Source organism: Corythoichthys intestinalis, chromosome 18 (assembly GCF_030265065.1).
Source record: "Corythoichthys intestinalis isolate RoL2023-P3 chromosome 18, ASM3026506v1, whole genome shotgun sequence".
In the NCBI taxonomy this organism is placed as follows: Eukaryota; Metazoa; Chordata; class Actinopteri; order Syngnathiformes; family Syngnathidae; genus Corythoichthys; species Corythoichthys intestinalis.
This window is the reverse complement of record NC_080412.1, coordinates 26983759-27008699: the sequence shown is the minus strand read 5'-3', so window position 1 is coordinate 27008699 and position 24941 is coordinate 26983759. Positions and strand designations below refer to the sequence as shown.

The following is a 24941-nucleotide window of genomic DNA, read 5'->3' as shown; positions in this document are numbered from 1 at the left end:
TAAGTCAAATCATATTAGGCCAATTTAAGTCAAAGTTTTGAGCTGAGTGAAATTGGGTATCTCACAGCAGAGTCAAAATAGGGCAATTCGAGTTGAGTCAAATCTTGTTATCGCGAATAGAATAGAATACAATGGAAAGCCTTTATTGTCATTGTTCAGAGTAAAACGAGATTGAAAGCTTTGCTTTAATATGCACCACATAGAACAAAAGTACAATAAGGCTAATTAAAAAATGCAGTGTACACAGATTGGGAATAAAGTGAATAAGTGCAGCAGCAAGTAATGATGTTGTGGTAATATATAATTGCGTATATGACAATTTACAGTACAGGCAGTCCCCGGGTTATGACGTACCCATCTTACGTGATTTGGACTTTACAACGCCAGAGGGCAAGTGCACACGAAGAAGAACGTATTTACGCACACAAAGAAGAGCGCACGGGCACATGAGAAGAAGAGCGCATTTGTTTCAACGAAGACGCGCAGCCGAGCGAGAGAGAGAGAGAGGGGTAAGCCTGCAAGCCTGTGCGCACATTTGTTGCTTGTGAAGCATCCACCGAGGCAACACCAAGTATAGCACCTTTTGTACTGTTTTTTATGCTTTTTCAATTGTGGTCAAATACTTGGGGTGATTTTATGTGATTGTTTTTGATGATGTGCGGATGCTAACTGATAGGTGCTAATCATTTGTGTGGATTGTTATTGCTATATCGGCAGCTACCGTAATTTCCCGAATATAACGTGCACTTTTTTTCCCCCAAAATCAACTTGTAAAATCATGGTGCGCATTATAAACGGGTACATGGATGGAGACAGAAATATATATATATATTACATATATATATAAACCGATTTTTTTTTTTTATGAAACGGCCACGTTGTGTTGAAGAAACGTATGCAGCGACCCGTTGCCGACCATTCCGGTACGTGACGTCACCATTTTGTTTCGGTAATACTTCACTCTAATAGGCTGAATGATTTCGTCTGTGTTAAATTCTGCTTTTTTTCACTCTTCATAAAGCACAGAATTTAGTTTCTTGAACTCATTTGAGTCAACGTTTATTGCAGCTCCGCAACTCGGACCGTAACAAACGTAAGCACACAGACTTTCTGTGTCCGTCAACTATATCTGTCCCTCGGGAAATTCAAACTCAAATAACAATAGTTCCTATTGTTACTGTCGTGTTGACAGCGATGAGCTCACGGATTTCCGACTTACGTTCTCACTTTCATTTTACCGTATCAATCCATGGAAGAAACATTTATTCATCATGATGAAACGAGTTATACAGCAGCCTTTAAAAGAAAAGTCACATCTGCTTTGTTTTCTCCTAGATTCTGGTGAGTTGGAGAAGTTGTCAAATCATATTATTACCGTAAATATTGTCAGTTTATGGTAATGTTTTGAACTACCAATGTTCTATGCTTGTGCTGTGTTTCACCAGTCAGTAAAATGACATTTCTGTATCGAGCTGTTTTCTTGTATTCTTCTATTTATTGGTGCTAAAATTAGGGTGCGCGTTATAAACGGGTACAATAATTTCCCCTAGATTTTACAAGTAAATTTGGGGTGCGCATTATACACAGGTGCGCTTTATATTCGGGAAATTACGGTAGTTATGAACGCAGATTTGAATTGCTCTTATTGAAGAGTTCATTTTATTTTAGCAATTGGCTGTTACCAATTAAGTCATCCTTTTCCCGTCCAATTCAGCCAATCGGTGTACTTCCACCAGCTCTTTGATTGGTTGGCTTCGTGACACATTTGTAACGTGTGTGCTAAACTGAGCGTGCAGACAAAAACAAACCAGCAAGCACAGGGTTCGAGAGATTGAGTGAGAGCGGGAGGGGGGAATTGAGCTGAAAAAAAACCCACAATTATGGAGCCCAGAGTAGATTTTTTTTTTTTTGCTCAATATTATTTTATGTGCTCAAAATCTATTACTGCTCGCTCAAAATTAGACTTGTGCCGATTACTGGTTTCAAGGTATACCGTGAAATGAAAACGTCACGGTTTCAAAACTGCAAAAATTTTCCGTCATACCATCTCTACTGAATTAGCTTTTTTTATGTCCCAAAAATGCAGGGAGAAAACCCTCGCTTGCAACTGCAAGGCTCAATCCTCCCCCACCGGTTGTTGCTCAGTGTCAGTGAGTCAGCTGTGCTACACGATGGCTGGAGGTGGTGAAACTCCTGAACTTTTTGCCGCATCGAAGAAAACGAAATCACTTCTATGGGAATACTTCGGCTACAGAAAAGTTACAGACAGCCGCGGCATAGAAGAGGAGAGCCAAACGACATGAAATCATGTTTGCGGAGGGTGGCTGCCGAGGAGGCAATACAATATGATTGCAATATGATTTTGGATTTATACAAAATTAAAGGTTAGTAAACACTGTCATGAACGTTTTCTACCAGCTACAAGGGTTAACGCCAGCATGTTTAGTGTGTCTACCGGCGGTAAAACGTGTTTTTTTTAGTCTCTGGCAACTGAGAGTGTGTATGTAATGTAAACATGATAGGAGTAATACACACGTACTTTTTATGGAAAATAATTATTTTTGTTCTGATGGTAATAATTTTGAGCTTTGGCTGTGGGTTCAGGCTTACCAAAAGGACTGCATTTATTTTAATTTTATTTATACATTTCAGTTATTTCTTGTTTTTTACTTTAACTTAACATTATATTTATTTTCCAATTTGCTAATGTTTTGAAAAATAAAAATCCAGTTTGATGTTTTTTTTTTTTGTTTTTTTTTTTTCAAACCAAGATATTTCAAAGTAACACATTGTAGTGATATTTTGATATTTTGGCAGAATCTCATACTGGCACATGCCTACTCAAAATCTTTAATCGCTCACTCAATATATTTTTGTATCATTCCTCTATCATCAATCATTTCAAAATTGTCCTATATAAGATATACAGTGGGGATTAGAAGTATTTGATACACTGCCAATGGGTTTTCCCATTGACTGTGTATCAAATACTTGTTCTCCCCACTGTATAAGTATGTAAGATACATCACTGGCAAGCTTAAAATTTTCACAGACATCTGGCGGAAGAAAAATTTTGAACGGGAGGGAAAAAAAAAAAAAAATTGAAACAGCAAAACTCTAACTGGAGGTGAGTGCACGCGAGAGCAGAATTAAAGACGCCATGATTTTAACGAGCTATTATCGCGTACTTACCTGGTTTTGATCCAAAAACTCCATGTAGCATGTATCACAGTGTGTTAAGACACAGTTGTGAATGGCCACAGCTGGATATTTGGGGGATTTTAGGGGTGAAACATGGTAATATAACAAGGGTCACGATGCAGAAATCGCAGACATCATGGAGTTGTCGAGATTTTCTTTTTCATATATTTACCCCTCTAAACGTTTATTTTTCCCAATTTTTATTTGTTTGGATCGATTATTTATCATCTAACATATCAGAGAAAATGCGACAGTAACAAAAAAAATTCAATTAAGCGATAGTTATGAGGTAGATATCCGTGACTTTTTTACAGAAGCTGATTTTTTCATTGTGACGTAATTTGTTTAAAAGTTTAAAATATGCCAGTCAATAATTTTTTTTCTTTCTTTTTCAACGAAATATTGGATATCAATTAATGATTCTAAGTTAAAAATGACGGACATTTTGAATTATATCATTGATTACCTTCATTTTATGGCTGGGATGAAACAAAAGCAGTTGCGCGACGTCTGTAAATGGAGGTTTCCAGGATAAAATGGACAAATTTAAAATGTTTCAGGGGCTTAATGCGCCATGAATCTGCTATGGCAGCATATAGACATATTGTTCTATCAAACACAGTTGTTTTGGCTTAAAATACAGCAGTTTCTTTTAAAGAGGAGTGCAAGAGCAGAAACCGCTATTTCAGTCTTGTCTGTGTTTTCCGCCATATACAGTATATAGGTATATAGTGAGGAGCAGAAGTACATATATATATATGTATATATATATATTAGGGCTGTCAAACGATTGCAATTTTTAATCGAGCTAATTACAGGTTAAAAATTAATTAATCGTAATTAATCACAATTAATCGAAATTCAAACCATCTATAAAATATGCCATATTTTTCTGTAACTTATTGTTGGAATGGAAAGATTAGACACAAGATGGATATATACATTCTACATACGGTACATAGGGACTGTATTTGTTTACTATAACAATAAATCAACAAGATGGCATTAACATTATTAACATTCTATTAAAGCGATCCATGGATAGAAAGACTTGTAGTTCTTAAAAGATAAATGTTAGTACAAGTTATAGAAATTTTATATTAAAACCCCTCTTAATGTTTTCGTTTTAATAAAATCTGTAAAAATTTCAGTCAAAAAATAAGCTAGTAGCCTGCCATTGTTGATGTCAATAATTACTTACACAATGCTCATGGGTGCTGAAGCCTATAAAATCAGTCGCACCCAAGCGCCAGCAGAGGGTGGCAAAACTCCATAAAACACAATTAACATGTGGGCATTTCACTGTAATGTCATTTAAATCTGTCTGAGCGGGGCATGTGCGTTAATTGCGTCAAATATTTTAACGTGATTAATTAAAAAAATAATTACCGCCCGTTAACGCGATAATTTTGATGGCCCTATATATATATAAAAATATGTACTTTATATACTGTATTTGACTCATATATGGAATCATATTTTAAAATACGTAGGCTTTTTTATTGTCTCTCTCAGTGAAAAAGGTTCCCGACCCTTGCTTTAGGCGATTTACATACGAAATACGATTCATTATACGAAAAAAAATATATGATATGAAAGCCACTCCCGAACCAATTCATTTTGTGTCTTGAAGTTCCATTTTAAGGACTATGTTGGCAGAAAATATCTAAATTGACTCTGGACAGGCGGCATGTGGACGGAAAATGAGAACAGGCTGAGAAATGTACATGAATGAAATCTTCACTGAGCAGAATTGCACTTCAATGACTCATGTCCCCACTGCTTGACGCAGGTAACCATTCGTATTGGTGTTTTTAAAAAAAGATACGGAAGAAAAAAAAAAACATTCAAGTCTCTAAATGTAGTAAAAATAAACATGTGGCTTGCCGCTCCCACGTATTTGCTCGTCATGTATTGCTTTTTCAGAAAGTTATTTGTTTGGGTAGTTTGCTTTTATAGACTCCCAAATCACTGTGGCTTCACTCAGATCTGCCGGTAAATAATCGACGGAAACGGTGCATGGGCGTCATGATGTACTTTTGTTTGCGCGCCGCCACAAAAAAAAACCATACAAACCAAAAAGCGGTGAGTCAGAGTGTGCAGCAAGGGGGGGGGGGGGGGGGGGGGGGGGGGATATGGCCTTTCCAGGCAAGCGCCTTGCATTGTTTCCGGAAAAGTAAAAAGGTGCAAGGACGGCAAGCAATATTTGTCCCGCTGCTTTATGCTGGGCCAAATTTTCCACCTGCTGGCTTGAGAGAAAATTCTAATCAACACGGTTGTTTTTTGGGCTCTTGCTGTATTGTGATGCTTGTGGCTACTGAGTGTGAGCCTGGAACACTTTCTGTGGTGAAGCAGCATGGGGCTCATCGGAAGGTTGTTTGTGTACGACCGCTCTGGACTCATTCTCATGAGTCACGTTTACAACTTCAAAAGTGGGGGGAAATTTTTGCTTTCTTTTTCAAGGTTCTGTTGTTTTTTTTTTTCTTTTGTGTGTGTGTGTGTGTGTGGGGGGGGGGGGGGGTTGGCAGGTTGTTCCTTTTTTGGAAAATTACTGTACTTTTATTTTTCACCTTTAACACATTTTAAAATGTAATTTTGATTCACAGATTACATTTTAAAGCTTTGTGGCCTGTTGTAGTTTTTATCAAATTTGCATTTAATTTGTTTGGCAAATTTCCTACAATTTCTGGAATTTGAAATCCCTTTATATATTTTTGAATAGTTTCCTTTAAACAATTTCATAGCAATATTTGTTACATTTATAATTCAAACATTTCATATTGGGGCTGTCAAAATTATCGCGTTAACGGGCTGTAATTTTTAAAAAAAAAAAATCACGTTAAAATATTTGACACATTTAACGCACATGCCCCACTCAAACAGATTAAAATGAATGAATGAATGAAATATTTATTGTCATCATCATCGGGATCAATGACAGTTACAAAAATGTGGGATAGTTTGGCCAAAGAAAGAGAATCATTGACAGTCACAAAATATGGAATAATTTGCCCGAAAGGACTGATGAAAGACAAAGAAAGACGGGAAAAAGCATATGCTTATCAATACCCGTACCCCTACCATAATGACAGTGTAGTGTAATGTCTACTTGTTACTTGCTACCTCTGCTGGCGTTTGGTCCGACTGATTTTATGGGTTTCAGCACCATGAGTGAGCATTCTGTTACTATTGACATCAACAATGGAGAGCTACTAGTTTATTTTTTGATAGAAAATTTTACAAATTTTATTAAAAGGAAAACATTAAGAGGGGTTTTAAAATAAAATTTCTATAACTTGTACTAACATTTATCTTTTAAGAACTACAAGTCTTTCTATCTATCGATCTCCTTAACAGAATGTTCATAATGCTAATACCATCTTGTTGATTTATTGTTATAATAAACAAATACAGTACTTATGTACCGTATGTTGAATGTATACTGTATATCCGTCTTGTGTCTTATCTTTCCATTCCAACAATAATTCACAGAAAAATATGCCATATTTTATAGATGGTTTGAATTGCAATTAATTACAATTAATTAATTCTTAAGTTGTAATTAACTCGATTCAAAATTTTAATCGTTTGACAGCCCTATTATTGTTTTTTTTTTTTTTTTTTTTTTTTCGTTTGTGAGCATTTCAGGTTGTTGCTTGGTTTGGGAAACTAAGATATTTTCTAACAACGTTTGTACACATCTCAAAGATTGTATTAAATTATAATTTGACATTTTTTTCATTTCAAAAATAATCTTTTTCATTTCTTATATTTCCCCCCAAAATTTGTTGCTTTTGCATTTTTTGTAAATTCTTATATTTCCTGATTTTTGTTTTTATTTGCCTACAATCTATTTTTTTTTTAATTGCTTGAAAATATCCAGGGGCGCTGGAAGTCAATCACAGCAGGGGGTGCTGAAGATCTTTTTTGGTTTTCCCCATCCCTAAACACACGTTTCGGTCCAAATTTGTGCACAATGGCAGTACAGACGCATCATGGACAGTTTACGTACTAATATTAGGCTACAGCAGAAGACAGCATTCTATTTCACCTACAGTGTGTGTTGGAGTTTTTGTATTGGAAATAAAACTGCCCAAGTATTATTATGAAAATCCCCGCAGCTAGACAGTGCAATGACGCACGAACACATTTGTCTTATATCTCATGTGGGCGTGTACGTTCACTGGTAATGGTTTACAGTTAACTGTGTTTAATCCAACAATGAAAAGGTTATTTCTTTTAACAAAAAAGTTACTAAAAGGGCCAATAAGCCTCGGTTTAACACCCCCTATTCACAACACTAAAATAAATTGCACAAGAATATCCAAAAAGGCTCTGCACGGTGGCAGCTCGACAGCAACAACAATAATATGGCTACAATGAAAGCATGCCTTACCTATTTAAGGACACCAAAGACAAATCATTTATCATTTTCGACCTCAAATTGAAATTTAGGGCCAGTTTACATGGTGACTCTGCGACACAAAGACGCAATGACTGAGTAGCGGAATCGCCTCGCGTGCATATGGTGTCGGCGCAGACGGAAAGCGAAGACGAAAAATTCTGAATCCTGCCTCCAAAGTGGAAGAATTCCATTGCGGGGGTTTGAGGGGGGCTTGCTCCATATGAATATCAAAAGCTCCCACGGCGCGAGACCACGCCAATAACGTCAGCACTCGTACGCGTCACATTGGGCGTGCGCAGCGGTGCTACTGAACATTAAAACAGTAAATATGGCGGAATGCCAGCTTTAAATTGTTTTAATAATATTTTTTTTAATTAAATATGTTAAATGTTTCCATTTTTGTGCCTTTTTGAACAAAAGAAAAATGCCATTGCTTCAAGTGGGCGGGCATATTTTTTTCGGGGCTGAGGAGCTTGTTGGGGTCAAAGTGCATCACTTGCCGTCGCCTGGTAAATCTGCACTGCCCCCTAGGGCGTGGCATGAATACAACATCGTTTTCATGCGGAATTTCGACATTGTTCGGAATGGAGCGGGGCCCATATAAATGCAAAATTGACATTTTTCGTATTCTCGGAGAGTCACCATGTAAACGGCCCCTAAATGTCACTGCTTTTGTACAGAAAAATCCCAAACTTGTTTTTGTGCCATGTTTAACGCCTCCTCTGTCAAGAGTTTACTAATAGCGCCTTATTCAATGTGATCCGGTAAGCAAGCAAGGTGTCAGGTGGAGTTATTAACAAAAAAAACGTTTTCAACGTATATATTTAATCCCCAAAATTAAATACACTATTGTTTCAACATGTTTTATTTATTGATTTTGTTTAGTTTATTTTTAACACATAAAAAGGATCTGCCGAAACACCAGGGGGTGCTGCAGCACCCTCAGTACTCCACTTCCCGCGCCAATGAAAATATCAGTAAATTATGATATATTTAATCTGAAGACAAAGTTGTTATTGAAAAAGAAGAGCATCTTAACTCATTGGTTGCTGTTGACGGCACTAGATGTCCAATTCCTTTCATTCGCCCCTCCCAGTCAAAAAGGAATAGCGCTGTCTATAGCACTGAAAGATGAGCATTGACAGCCAGTCCTACTAGTTTAAACTAGAGATGTCCCGATCTGTTATATGGATCGGATCGGACGCCGATATGGGCAAAAAAATCCGCATCGGTATCGGATCAGCCAACATGGAAAAATTCCAATCCAGACTTCCGATCCAGTTTTTTTTAATAGTCCGGGTTTTCCAGCGCACCGATTTACATAATCCATTCCAGTTTTTGCTTCGTTTTCCCTGAAATCCGGTCCGCATTTTACGGCACACCTTCAACACACCACATTTACATTACCGTCTCCCAATTTACCGAGAGACTTCATCGGTAAAAATGTCAGCTGTGTGGGATCATTTCACCTTAAAGGACGACAAAGACAAAGAGGCAGAGTGCAACATATGCCACAATAAAGTCAAGCGTGGCGGTAAAGCTGTAAGAAGTTTTAATATAACCAACCTAATCAAGCATTTAGCGAAATACTACCACAAACAATATAAGAAGTGTGTTAAGAAAACCAAAGTCAAAAAGAAAGGTCCAACACAACTAACACTGGCAGAAATTTTTGCTCTGCGTGACAAACTGGCACTTGACAGTCCTAAAGCCCAGGGAATAACAAGAGTCATTGCCGAAGAATTCATTCTGGATGATGAGCCATTATTTCTCGTTAGTAAAGACGCACCATCCAACACTTAGAACCACGGTACCACATGCCCAGCCGTCATTACATCCTTGAGCGATTCGGCCGTGGAAGATTCGAGAACGGTTCACAAACATCCAAATTCCGATTATTGAAATATGTCAAGTAAAGCGGAACTAATACACAGCGCGGTCTTCGGGACGCAATGAGAAACGGACCGCATTGCATCCCGAGAGTAAACAACATGCTTGTCATAGACCCGGGTAATGCCAATGCTTAACTCACGGCTTTAGCTCAACTCATGCCGCTGGATAAAAAAACACAAGAATACCTGACTGCTGCTGACAGCCGCTAGAAACTACGTCAACATTGTTTTTACTGTAGATAAAAGATATCATATGTATATAGAACTAGATGCAAAATGACAGACTCAACGCCGTTAGCAACATTGAAGTATTGAAAACTAGTTGTGTTAGTAAACAGCTGCCATCTTGAAGCAGGAGACTTCCCTAGTAGGCTGTTGTGAACCTTCCACGCGAACCTAATTAACTTTTTATCTAAAATACTCCTAAATCGGCAAAATAATGACTTGAATCTATCTTCAAAACAGTTTTAAAACTTTCACAAGTCGAAAGTAGACAGAAGGGAAATTCTGGAATAACGGGCAATTTTAACAAGTTTAATAGCTGATTCCAAAATTAAATGAATTGAATGTAGTTTAAAGCTGCTGATACAGAATGGGGACTTGAGTATTTTATTTACTGTTTTAAAATGTTAACTTGATACTGAAATAGTCATTTATTTAAACCTGAGAGGCTTTTTATAAAATTTTTGTAACTAATGCAGGAAACATTAAAAGCATCTAATAGCTTGGGGGGTTTGTGGGATTTTCCACTGAGGTTGTTTGTGTGTTTTGCTTTTTTAAGACAGTTTACGATATTATTTGCACGTTTTACTGACTGACTATGCCATTTCTGTTTGTTATTTATAATGTTTTGTGTTTGTCACTGAATAAACAGGTCAGTTTCTTGTTACCAACCGTTGTGTGTTACTCAAATTCACCTAATTCAGCTGGCTAGTTGTTATCAAGAGTACTAAAACCTTTTTCAACATGAGTCTGACAACTAAGTAAGGAGGCTAAATAACTTTAAACTTTAACACACGCTCAGATAGGCCGATATGGGTATCGGCCAGTATCGGTATCGGATCGGAAGTGCAAAACAATATCGGTATCGGATCGGAAGTGCAAAAACCTGGATCGGGACATCCCTAGTTCAAACGAAATGTATGTCTACAATCGTCAATGGCAAGCAATGAAATAACAAACCATCTATGTTGCCTGTTTTTCCCATCGTGATGACTCGTTTTTTTAAACACAAGTAAGTACCTTCCTGATGGCGGTTTAGCGCAGCCTCTATTTGCATGCTGGGACCTAATGCCAATGAAATGTCATCAGATACATTGAAAAGTGCAGCGTTGATGCCGTCGTCTCTGACATTTAAAACGGGCATTCTCTTAATGTATATTCATCGATGCTCTCGGCATTAAATAAAGCGTGTTTGGAACCAGAGTCACAGATTTCGAAGTTGTTTTTTGTGCATTTTTACAGTATAGAAACAAGGCTAAATTCTGAGTCGCCCACCTTCAGTGTGATATAAGACCCCGTAGCAGTTGTTTTTACAGGCATTCAATGAAAATGAGTTTTTAACAATTAAATAGCAATGTTTCTTTTGAAGAACTTGTCTATGGATATCACAGCTTTTATATGTTTTTGAAATGATACCCCAAATTATCTCACGCAGCCATTTTGGCACCCCACTACCAGCTCGCTTGAATGCCATTTGGCTAAAAGCCCAATTAAAATGTTAAAGTCGTAGCGTTCGTCCCTTTAGTTGGCATCCCGCGGCGACGTTGTGAAAGCTTTGAACCGCCGCGACCAAACGCGGCCTCGATTAGCGCCGCCTCATTAACACGCCAAGTTGCTCATTCATCTGTCCTTTTTAGGGGGGGCTGGAAGTTGTTCAGACGATGGCTTTTCATTTTGGTGAGTGCGCACTGTCGACTCAAGGGAAGCGGAGACTGAATTTACCCTTTACTGCTTGCACTTTAGAAATACTCAAAAGAAAAAATTCCGAAGACCAGACCGTGGAAAGTCGAAATCTATCATACAGGGCATCCCTTCTTTCCTTGCCTGGGAACAAATGAGAATGTTTGTGACTGCAACAAAGAAGCTGAGGCCCAGATTGTCAGTTCTCGGTCCCGCGAGACTCAGTACGGTACATGCGCTTCCTGAGGGACTGGGTGGGGCGGAGTCCCCTGCGAACGGAAGTGAGCGCGGCGCTCTGGTGGCAGCTAATCTGCATAAAAGCACCATTTTGCCCCACATGCGACTCATTGCAGCTCAACCTTGACTTTCTTAATTGAAGTGCAGAGACCCAGAGGCCGATTAGCGGCGGGCGAGGCTATCACGTCCTCGCCGGGCTGGGGAGAAATAGCGGGCGTGACCCACCGAACAGACAACGCTCTTGTGTTTGGCAGAGATAAGCTTCAAAGGCAATTGTTAGTTGCTAGAGGTGGATGGGAAGGGGGGGGGTGGGTCTTACTGTTTGGATCCCCTCATAAGAGCCCCTTTTTCCTTTAAGGCTAGCAACATCCAGTCAGTTTTAGGACCAGAAGAAAAATACTGAAGACCTCTTGAGTGGTGAGAGCGATGATATCTTGGGGTGAAATTTTCACATTTTCTTGTTCTACGTGCGTCAGGGCGACCCGTTGTCGATCTTGTACTGAAACTGCTTGTGGACCTTCACATCAATCCACTCTAAAATACTCTGAGAAATAAAATGCTAAAATCCTATAAATTAAATAAACCTTAAACCACAGGTGTCAAACCGATTCCAGAAAGGGCCTAGTGGGTGCAGGTTTGCTTTCCAACCAATGAAGAGGACACCTTTTCACCAATTAGATCTTTTACATGTGTAATCAGTTAAACTTTGTCAGGTGCTGCTTGTTTCAGCAGGAAGTTCATTGGTTAAAGTCTCTGCGCATAATCGGTTGGAACAAAATCCAGCACCCACTAGGCCCTTTCTGGAATCGGTTTGACACCTGTGCTAAACCAATTGGCAAACATTTCAACAAGGGGCAGCAGTGGGTGCGGGTTTTCGCTGCAACCATCAAGAGGACCTCTTTTCATCAATCAGGTGTCTTACAAGCAAGGGTATAGGTTGGTCTCAACATTGGTAGGGACGATATAACAGAATAACGTGCATGTACACTTTTTTGCTGGGGACGGGACATTCATAAAACCAAACAGATTATTGAACAGGTGTCAGGGCCACATTTCTCATGAATATGATCCTAATTAATTGGTAGGCAAAATGATCAAAGCAAAATAAATCTGTATTGACTTATGGTGGAAAACACAGACAAGACTGAAAAGTTTCTGCTCTTGCACTCTTCTTTGAAAGAAACTGCTGTATTTTAAGACAAAACAACTGTTGTGTTTGATAGAACAATATGTCTATATGCTGCCATAGCAGATTCATGGCACATTAAGCCCCCAAACAATTTTTAATTTGTCCGTTTTACCCTGGAAACCTCCGTTTACAGACGTCGCCCGACCACTTTTATTTCAACCCAGCCATAGAACGAAGGTAATTATATTTATTATTCAAAAGGTCTGTCATTTTTAGCTTAGAATCATTAATTGATGTCTAATATTTCGTTAAAAAAAAAAAAAAAAAAAACGACTTTAAAATAAAAATTTTGAATTATTCACTCGCATATTTTAAAGTTTTAAACATATAATGTCACAATGAAAAAAAATGGCGTCTGTAAAAAAGACACGGATATCTACCTCATAATTATCGCTTTATTGTATTTTTTTTTGTGACTGTCGTATTTTGTCCGATATGTTAGATGATAAATAAAACAAAACAAATGGGGAAAAAAAAAACGTTTAAAAGGGTAAATATATTAAAAAGAACATCTCTACCACTCCTTGATGTCTGCTATTTCTGCATCGCGACCCTTGTTATATTACCATGTTTCACCCATAAAATCCCAAAATAATCCAGCTGTGAATGTTCACAGCTGGGGTGTCTTGACACTCAGTGATATATGCTACATGGAGTGTTTGGATCGAAACAAGGTAAGTACGCAATAATATTTCGTTAAAGTCATGGCGTCTGTAATTCTGCTCTCGCATGCTCTCACCTCCAGATAGGGTTTTGCTGTTTAAAATATTTCTTCCCCCAGAAAATTGAGATTTTAAGCTTTCCAATGATGTATCACACATGCGTATCGGACAATTTTGAAATTTGGCCAAATTGGGGGTCTCAGAGCGGAATTTCAAGTCACCTGAGTGTTTTCCGCCATATACTTTTATGTGTATTGGTTTACGTGATGCGTTTGATTCAAACCTTTGTTTTGAAAAACTACAAAAGAAACATTTTAAAGTGCAAGTCCCTTCATTAAAAAAACAATCGGGGAGCTATCCAATAATGGTTCCACTTCTGGAGGACACTGGGGCACCCCTAGACTCAAACTAAAGTATTGTAATATAAAAGTGATTTTGGGAAAAAAAAATCATGAAAAAAAAAAAAAAAATCGAGATATCCAAGGACCGATCAACATCTGAGGCATCCTAGACTACCCCAAGACTCGTACCAAAGTACTCTCATGAAATTCTGATGTGTGATTTCATTTCTCAGATTTTTTTTTCATGTCAGTTCATGTTCATGTTAGTGTCCTTCTGAAGTGGACCCATTCTTGGGACTTTCACGCTGAAGCCACCGCGTTGCATTACGATACTGCACATAATGCAAACAATGATCCAAATGAGGAACGGCTAGCTTGACTTTGTTGTTCCTTGTGGATGTTGGCCTGGCCGCAGTAGTTCTGCTGGTTAGCAAGTTCACACAGATTAATGTTATGCTCTCTCAACTCTGATGCAGGTCAGACTTTTAGTAGCAAAATCAGTGGTGTTTCCCCCACCTCCACCGCAATAACGTCTTTTTACGTTTACTGACAGTGGCTTGTGCCGGCCGAAAAAAAACTTGTAATATCACTCCTCTTTGAAGGGGATGGAGGAGGCGGCATGTTCTTTTTCTTTCGGCAGGCTTGTGTGAGTGCGTCTGTTTGGCAGGAGGAGGGGGCGGGGGGTCAAGTCATCAGTCCATCAAACGGGCATTTGGGGGGGGGGGGGGGGGGGGGTGACCGTCACATTCAGCAAGTGAAAAGGGATAAATTTAAGTCTGAACATAATGAAAATAATTCACTTAATAATGGTTGGGTCTATTCTATCCTTACAACATATGGGAAGACAATCTAAATTACCCATATAACTGAACTCATTATAGAATGCAAATAAGGTCGCTTAAAAGTTGGTGGAGACAATTTGAGCATCGTGAAAAGTTGGTAGTGTTATGTCCCTACCATCCCTATGCAAACCTAAGCCCTTGCTTAAAAGTGCAATCAGTTGATTGCAGTCAGGCATTTCTTGTTTCCCCGGACCCCTCATTGGTTAAACTGCCTGTGCTGGATCAGTTGTAAAAAGACCAGGACCCACTCTGGCCCTTGAGGACCGGTTTGCCCACACCTGCCTATCATGACTATTTTCTCACACACTTGCTCACAAAGTGGTGAACCTTGCCCCAACTTTGCTTGTGAATGACTGAGCAACACAGGGAAGCTCCATTCAGTTTATTATTATTTTTTTTTAATTTTTTTTTTTTTTTCAAAAGACCAAAAATAGTGACTGAAGAGCGATGTGCCACACCTTTTCAACCGCTCTGCTCCATCAGGAATGACCCCTGACCCATCATCTGGATGAGCACATTACGTAAGGATAATGCCAGCAATTCCGCCCATCCTTTTGCTTTGAGGGGACTTTTTATTCATTTTCATGTGACAAGCGCTGGAGCAATCAAAGTGCTTTTTAACAAAATCTAAAATTGGTGTGAATGATTTTTTTTTTTAACATGACACCAAAACATTTTACAGTAAATCTTCAAAAATAAAATGTTCAAAAGCATACAAAATCTATACTATAAATTGAAGTGAAATGTTCTTCACATTATCTAAATTAAAAAAAAAAAAAAAAAAAAAAAGCTAAACCTTGCAAAATTTACTAAAGCAAAAAAAAAAAAAGTGAAATAAAAAATAGAGTTGTCCAATACTTACTTTTTAACCCATATCCTGATATTGTCCAACTCCAAAAATCTGATACCGATATCAAACCGATACCGATATATGCGGTCATGGACTTAACATATTATGGCTAATTGTATCGTAATGCCCCACTGGATGCCTCAATAATGATAAATGTAACAACTTCAAAATTTTCCAAATAAAAATTCTAAGAAAAATACAAGAACCACTTCAACTGAAGTTATGGGAAAAATGCCTATAATGTGCCACTATATTTATTGTTGAAATCAAAATAGTGCAGACATCAGTTTTTGGAGTCAAGTGCAAGTGAAAAGTGCCAATAAGGCACTTACTCTGTCCTGAATATGTTTGTGGGTACACAAATCGACAGATAGCGAACAAATCAGGCTCTAAAGTGAAGTCAAATGCTGAAGTTAAGTTGAATTGGCTTTACTGTGGTCACCTTTCTCTTGACAAGAGCACTGATACGTTTTTGTAAAACTGAAAACAACAAAACACTGTGTCAATAATATTAAATAAAGTCACAAATAAAGCAAAGTGTACACCACATGTCAATTTGAATAGCAACTGGTAGTACAGCTTGCAAGCAATGAAATAATGTAACCACATTTTACCAACAAACACGAAACGAAATACACACATCTACACTATACTACACAACGCTCATGTATATAAAACAAAGAAAGAATATAACTTACATGTGATGCTTGTATAAAGCACACACAACGTGGTGAGATAGCAAGAACTGCTATGGTACACTAACTGCAGATGTTACTCTGAGCTAGCATCGACATATGATCACATCAGCAGAAAGGGCTGCAACTTTTGAAAACTAAGCGCCAGCAGGGGGGCAAAACACCAGAAACACAGCGGCAGGCATAATGACAGCACTACAATATTGGCCTAAAACTGATCATGAAAAACCGATGTCAATATTATGCGATATAATTTTAAAATGCTTTTATCGGCCGATATTACCGGCTATCCAATAATATCAGGCAACTCTAAATAAAAATGGTGTCAAATCTCAAAAACAGAAAAAAGTTTTTGCATTTTTCTACAACAAGAGAAAAATGTCAGCAAAATGTCAAAACAAACAGAAACTTGCATGAAATCAAGTCTAACTAACTTAGCGTCACCTGTATAAAATTGTCATTGGAATTAATGATATCCGGTCACTTGTGCAATAAGTTGTCATCAAAGTGGTTGCATTAGGGCCCTTCTGATCATGAAATTGACATGCGAGTGACCGATTTAGGATGTCACGTGTATAGAATTGACATGCGAGTGATTTGGGGACGCCTGATCATGAAATTGGCATGCGAGTGATTTGATGAGGATGATTGTTGTGTATAAAGAAGGTGAAGGCGTCCAGATGAGTTTATGTTTTCACAGAAAACGGCCTAAAATTAATCTCTGTCCGTCCTACATTCTTCGATTATCTGGATCATGTTCCGGCTTTGTTTTATACTTAATAAATTCAAGCACAAAACATATTTGTCTTCTGCCTGTTGCGATTTCCGTGGCGTAATTATCTGCTGAGTGACTAATTGCCTTATTAGCGAGATGGACAGAACAGACGAAGGTTTCGCTCATGGTGTGAGCACGCGGCGGCCGGCCGGCCGACACCTGTTGCATGTGACAGCGGCGAGTCGGTCAACAGCGAAGCCACATCGTTTGATGAAAGCGACCCGAGATAATGTTGCTGAGAAAAACACGCGCCAGGGACATGATGAGTAATACCACCATCACCATCCCTTCTCTGGGCCAGTCAGGGATTAGAGTGGCCCTAAATCCTGCGCGACCGCCCACCCCCTCCCCCCACCTGCTGCTGCACGCCATCGTAGCCGGATTAACTCAATTTGTGTCACGTTAACCTCCGATCGTATAAAAAGAAAAAATACAAGGTGGTCCGACACCATGAAAATGATTGATTTTGGGTCATATATGGACACCAAGTCTCAGGTATAATTATATGTGGCAGAAAACAGAGACAGACATGGTTGAAAAAGCCGTTTCTGCTCTTGCGCCCCTCTTGAAAATAAATTGTTGTATTTTAAACCAAAAGAAATGTTGGGTTTCACAGAACAATATGTCTATATGCTGTCGTAGCAGTTTCATGGCGCATTAAGCCCCCGAACCATTTTTAATTTGTCCGTTTTACCCTGGAGACCCTGGTTTACAGACACTGCGCAACCGCTTTTGTTTCAACCCCGCCCCCCCCAAAAAGAATTAATATTTACTAGTCAAAATGTCTATCTTTTTTAGCTTAGAATCATTAATTGATGTCTAATATTTAGTTAAAAAAAAAAAGACTATAATATTATTCACTAGCATACAGTACTCTAAACTTTTAAACAAATTAGGTCACAATGAAAAAATTGTGTCTGTAAATAAGTCACGGATAGCTACCTCATAACTATCGCTTAATAGTATTTTTTTGTCACTGTCGCATTTTCCACGATATTTTAGATGATAATCGATCCAAACAAAGCAAAATTGAAAAAAAAAAAAAAAAAAAAAAAAAACGTTTTAAAGGTTAAGTATTTTAAGAAAGAAAATCTTGTCTTCGATTTCTGCATCGCGACCCTTGTTATATTACCGTGTTTCACCCATAAAATCCCGTAAAAGTCCGGCCGTGGCCATTCACAGCTGCGTCTCGCAGCACGTCACATGAGTGACATGACCAAACATTGCTAAATGCATTCTAACTACACATACAATAAGAAAATATCACACATTGTGAATATATGACAAATTTTCATCACGTTCTCGTGTCGTCAGCAGACAACTGGCATCCATCTCGTTATGTTTTAGTCTCCCAAGACACTGTTTTCAGCGCTTCATCGTGACGTCATCTTCATGAAAAAAAATTGTTTGTTGACGAAATATTTTCGTTATCGCCATCGTTAACTAAAAAAACAAAACAAAAACAAAACGCTGTCTAAGAGCAACCAGCTGAGTGACTTCGGGTCACCTGTTCATAAAAATGACCTATTGACCTACGTTGATACATTACAAATCGACACAACATTCCGATGGGAGTGGGAATGGAGACGCGTCATGCATTTAGGGTTACCTAAATTTAGAGTCTTTCCTATTAGTTGCCAAATTAAATTAAGAGATTAGATCCTATAATATTTATGCAAGTGGTTGGATTTCGGGTAACCTGTGGAAGAAACAGTGAGTGGTTTTGGGGTCACCTATAGAAGAGAATGCTGGGAGCATATGCCATATTGAGTCACCTGTTGATGAAACTACTTCTAAAATTGATTAAGGGGACATCTAGTATAATAAACCTGTCACAATTTAGGGTCACCTGTGCGCATATTTACGAAAAAAAAAGCCGCATGTCATCACTAAGAGATGGAGTGCAGTGGAGGATGGGCGCCGTTTGAGAAGAGGTTTTGATTGCGGTGTGCTCTAAAATAGTAAGAGCATTTTAGTCACCTGTGGATAAAAATGCACCCTTTAGATTGCAGGCAGCCGGTAAAACGTCAAGTAGTCGCCGAAAGGGAAAAAAACGCAATAAAATGTGAGGCGTAGCTCTCAAGAGATGGAGCGCAGCGGAGGACGGGAGTGAGCGAGTGCAACAGTTGTCTGCGTTGATGCGGCCAGTTGAAGCTCACACAACGCAGAAGGAAAAGATTTATATGTATATAAAAAAAAACAGCAGGAGATGCCTGGCAACCAACAGCGCGTCACTTACTGGAGTCATCCGAGTCGTACGCCTCCACATCGGGCTCGTCGTCTCTCCTGGAAGCCGAGGCTCCAGCGAACGCCCGGTCCGGGCTGTCCTCACTTTCCGAGGCGGCGGCCGGGGCGGCGGAGAGGGCGGCGCACGGGGCCCCGACGGGCGGCAGGCCCCGGGGGTAGCGGGGGAAGTAGTCCGAGATCTGCTTAATGGGCTGGATGGGTCCGGGGCACACGTCAATGGCCATGTGCTCCTGGATGCTGATGGTGGGTTTCTCGCCTTTGCGTTGTGTCATGCATGCGGTCCAAGACAGGAGCCTTCTCCCAAGCGCGTCACACACAGAAAAGAAAGCAGCAAAAACAAAAGAATAAAAAAAAGAGCTCTTCTAGGGTGGACGTGCGCGATACAGCCTCAGACCCCCGCGCCGTCAGACTGCCGCCCCTCCTGCCTTCCCGCTCTCCTTTTCGGAGACACCCCGCGCTCCACCCACGGCTGCCGATCTGCACCAGAGCGGAGGCAGGAGTGCGCCGACGAGGGGAGAGTGGAGGGATTAGCCGGGGAGGGGGGGCGACCGGGGAGGGGTGCGGGATGAGCTGATGCCGCTGCCCGGCAACCGCCCGGTAAACAGGAACCTCCGCTTAATTCCGACGTCACCGACGGCGAGTTCGCGGACGTCCGAGTTCACTTTAAAAGTAAGGGGGGAGAGATCAGATCACTTAGCACAGAGGGTCACCCATGGTTGAAATCACTGGGCCATTTAGGGTCATTTGTGTGATGAGAATAACCTGAATGGATTCAATGAAAGCATTACAATAACTTGCGCAACCCGATGAGTAAAATTATACAAATTTGATTTTCGGTCACTTGCTACTTTACTAGTTGCAACTGAAAACAATAGACGTCCAATCAGTTTTGCCTGAGGGGGCCAGTTGCCACTGCCACTGAAACATTCACTCCCAATTCTCACAGTTGATATGGATTGGATGTCTACTGCCGTCAACAGCAGCCAACGAGTTAAGAAATGTGTAGCAAAAGCAAATGATTTAGGGTCGCCTGATTATTAAAAGTTACATTTTGGTTTAGAAAGTGCTCTGCATGGCACTCAAAGACGACGATATGATATGGTATGATAGCCAGAGCTGCCCTGGGCAGTCTACAGTCTAACTCGTTCTCACAGTGTCTTGTCCAATGACACAATAACAATGTGCAAGTGGGAGCTGGATTCGAACCCCTAATCCTTCAATCAGTAGACAGTCCATTCAACCACCTGTGAGCATTTTCAGACATACGCTGAACTCTGGTTAAATCCTGGGATTTAAACGGGTTGCCCTTATGTCTGAAAGCAATTTCCCGGGTCGACTTGACACGGTCATTAACTGTGTTGTGTCCGAGTATATCGTCTGGGACTAAACCGGGACGCGGCATGTGTGAAAGTAGCTGTTTAATTCCCTGGTCACAGCGCTAAGGCTGATGACGTAAATATCATGGCGAGATGATCATAATTTCCTCTTTGTTCACAGCATGACGAAAAGTGGTAAACAATTGCTATAATCAACATGGCAAACTGGAAAGATCACTAAATCAAACTGGCAACATAACGACATTAAATTGCTTCAGAGCCGCTGCTTTAAAGCAAAGGAAGAAAGTCCATCATCCGTCTTTGGAAATGTATGGTATATTTTGTTGCCGATGCCGACCAAAAATGACGTAATGTATGGGTCATAAGTTTCCTGAGCGAAACATGGACGGCGGCATCTTTGAAATTTTCTGCTAAGGACTTCCGGTTTAGACAGAACAACATGATGTCCGGTTGAAGTAAGCGGTGTGCTGACGGCGTAAACTGCAAAATCAAACCCACGGAATCTCCAAAAATGGATTCAGCACGACGTAGATGAGGCTCCGCGACTTTCTATGCTGTGCGTGGTTGTGTCAACTCCTGGAAGCGCCTTTATATACGGTGGAAGTGGAATGTTTTGACTACCCACAGGATATAGTTCTCTGCTTTAAACCTAAAAGATTGTATGTTTATTCATACCACTTTGTTAATTGTTCGTGGACAAAATTCTAACAATCTATGCAGCCTGCTAACATGAAGTGTAGATTGATACGCCGGCCACTTGAGTGACCAAAATAAGGTGAAATTACAAATAATATTACAGTTGCCGAATGCTGAAGCTCTGACACGGATTTTGTTACAAGGAAATACTACAAGATATTTTTCACCTGGTTACATTATTGTTATGGTATTATGAGCTCATGACACATGTACATATAAACACAAATAGTATGTCATTTTTTGTTGCAGACATTCATCACAATAAAACTTTTGGACATGAGTCCACATCTTATTTATAACAATTGGTGCATGTGCACAACAGGTCAATAAATATCAATTTCTAAAAATGATTAGAAAAATATTAGCAAAGGTGGACCATAAATTGAGCCTTCCATCATCAAGGTAGAATGCACGTAGTCTTGATATATGTCCATAAGTATTGTTGTGAGGCACATGAAGTTGTCTTCCCTTGCCTAATAGCGTTTTCCACCTGTAAAACAAACAAACAAACAAACAAACAAAAAAAAACACGTAAAAATTGCATTTATGCATTTAGGGTAAAAAAGCCCGTGTATGACTTGTAGTAGATGAGTGTTTTCAATTTCTTTATCGTTGTACAGTTAAAATTAGCAAAACTAATGCAGTGTCAGCTGTGACGCAACACACAGAATTGTAGTCAAATTGAACATACATACATTTGTGGTGGTGGCACTGTCTTGTTTCCACATCCGCCTTCATGAACACAAAATTCTCGTATTCATGTATTAGGACACATTCAACTTCATTGATGTGCTGAATGCCTCGAAGGTTTTCAGGTTCCAGAATGCGTTTCCATCCACTGCCATTAAATCAATCAAATACTAAAGTACTTTGGTTGTGGCGACTCTTAGCCAATTCTTCATGATGTTCTTCCCTGTCGTGATGATGGCAGATGGATGCGGTATTTCCAAATTGTCTCTGTGAGGGATTTTGATTAGTAATGCCACTCCAGCTCCATTGTTGTTTTGGTTGGAGAATGTGTAAAACGGAAGTCGCGAGCAGAAATGCGGAAGTACCTCGGAAACTTGTCTTTAAAAAGAGCATCAAGTTGCCAACAATGGACAAGTCTGACCAGGTTCAACTTGGGTGATTCCCGGGACATCCCCCATGTCTAAAAGCAATGACAAGGATAAATCCTGCGTCACCTTACACAGTAATTTACCAGGATATAAATCTGAAAGTGGCTTAAGTGAGGAGGATTTTGGGTTTATATTTGGTTGTGAGTTAATTTAGGGATGTGGTTTGGGTCACCTGCATTTATGTGCAGTCACTTATGAATGATATAGTTATGAGTTTAATGGATTTGGGTGTCATCCGTGTTGATTTTGGGTAACGTGGATGAAACTGCCATGAGTGATTTCGTATAATGTTTCTTTTCTCACTTTGGATGCCATATTGGCACAAGGGCAATGGGTTTAGGGTCACTTGTAAAGACAGTTGTGACACATTTTATTAATGCAGGGATGCATCAAAATGGATGACCTGCAGATAAGCCTGGCGAGGGTCAAGACTTTGGGTCAACCAGGTTGATCAAAGGTCACTCGTAGATGGCATTATGAGTGGCTGATTAAGTGTCCTTTGTAGAAAAAAAAAAGGTGCCAAAAGTGTTTGATTTGAGATCAACTATGGATGAAATGGAATGTTGTAAAAGTGATTGATTTACCTGCTGATGAAAGCCTAGGTACCATCACATAACATGTAACGCGTACAGCATACGCATCCTGCAGCGACATCTGGTGGCAGCTGCAGTACTCATTGCCTTCATAATGAAGGAACGGAATTAAACAGAGTTCTGTACATCAGAATTGTGGAATCTGGATTCTCTTGTGAGTCATCAACTCATAGATTTTTTATTAACAAACAACTGCTTGTCAAATTTTCATTGTTTTAGAAAAACAACACAATGACAACGGCCCTAAAGGTAGTAAACAGCATAATTAAATCCTTAGATGAAAAAAAAAACAATACTGTGCAGCCTTGTTTCTTGATCTGTTGAAGGCTTTTGACAAAGTTGATCATGCTATTCTTATTTAGACTTGTGAACATTGGCATCTCAAAACAGACTGTTTTGTTGTTTGAGTTGTATTTATCAGGCCGATCACAGTATGTGCAGGTCAAAAGTGTTACCTCCAGCCTTCTCAATATTGAAAATGGGTGTGCCTCAGGGCTCAGGCCTCTTAATTATCTACATTGATGCTGTTAAGCCAAATTTTCACTTTTATGCAGATGATACTGTAATTTACGGTTGTACGCCTACTCTAAATCAGGCACTCTGCCAGTTACAGCTTGCTTTTGCCAATGTAATGTACCCTTTTTAACTTGAAGCTTCTTTTAATTGCTGATACAACTAAATTCATGACATTTACAAAGGCGAAATACAGGCCAGTGAATCTCCTATGAATTGCGACTGTTCAGGGTACTGAAACTGAGACAGTGTCACGATTTAGGCATCTTGGATACTGAAATGACAATTCAGTTTTAAGCCTCATATTCAGCATTTGGTCAAGAAATTGGAAGCTGAGATAGGGTTTTTATTTCAGAAACAAGACCTGTTTTTCCTTCGATTCTAAGAAGAGGCTTGTTCAATCAACTTTTATGTTTACTTGACTATAGCAATGTCCTTTATTTACATTCATCTGCTCATTGTCTTCATGCATTGGATACTGGCTAGCATGGAGCATGGATTTATTACAAAACTCAAATCTCTTACCACTGCTTTTTGTATGCCCGGGTTGGATGGTCTGCTCTGTCAACCCGTTCTCTTTCACTGTCATGTCTTTGTTTATATGGCCATTTTTGGCCTGCTTCCATCTTATTTGGGGAATTATCTCACTCAAAAAAGCACTGGGAGTCAGAACCTTCGGTCTCAGGACTTGTTTTTATTGACTTTACCGAGGGTCCGCCATGCACTACGAGGTAGCAGGGCTTTCAGCTATGCTGCCCTTTCTGCATGGAATGAGTTGCACAAAACCCAAAAATTAAAGGATCTGGAGTCACTTGATGTTTTAAGGCTCTTCTGAAATACTTGGAAGCAAGTACATTCGGCTGTAGATGCCATGACTGCTGGTTGGTTTTTTTTTTTTTTTTTTTTTTTTCCCCCCTTATTATTTTGCCAACTTTTGTCGTGCTTTGTTTTTACCTTTTTGTTTGTGCAACTCTCCGTCCTGCTGCCTGTAGGGCTCTATTGTAAATCAGATTTTTAATCTCAACGAGATTTTTTCCTTGTTTAACTAAGGTTAAAAAAATGTATCCTAGTATACACTGATTACTTTCACTCACCGTTGGAGCGAATGGTTTAAAAGAAACAGTGTCCCCTAGTGGTAAAGATGGAACCCAATGAGCTGCTTTTAAACAAAAAATAAATCACTGAAATTACGCAAAAATATTTAATACATTTACCCTGAGGGGGATTTAATTCTTTTCTTTTTGGATATGCAGTTAGAAATTAAGGCACCAGTATGATTTTGAGGTACTTTAATTCACGTATTCATTTACAGCAGTCCATAAGCACATTATTCACCTGTCACTTACTCTCTATGTGAATTTAAACAAGTTTGTGTCTACAGTCCAAGATATGTGCAGGGAGGGATACAGCTGAATAAGTGCAGAAGGCACACATTTGGCTTCCTAC

General features: G+C 39.4%; 1 protein-coding gene across 2 annotated transcripts in view; it reads right to left on the bottom strand.

The window, feature by feature from the left end:
* The window catches only part of doc2b (double C2-like domains, beta), a 169422-nt gene extending 149692 nt beyond the window's left edge, over positions 1 to 19730 (bottom strand). For both annotated transcript variants that reach the window (XM_057820225.1, XM_057820226.1), the window contains exon 1: positions 19231 to 19730. In XM_057820225.1, the coding sequence (XP_057676208.1) occupies positions 19231 to 19510 (280 nt within the window). In that variant the 5' untranslated portion in view covers positions 19511 to 19730. The remainder of the gene's footprint in view (positions 1 to 19230) is intronic.
* Between the last annotated feature and the right edge of the window lie 5211 nt (positions 19731 to 24941).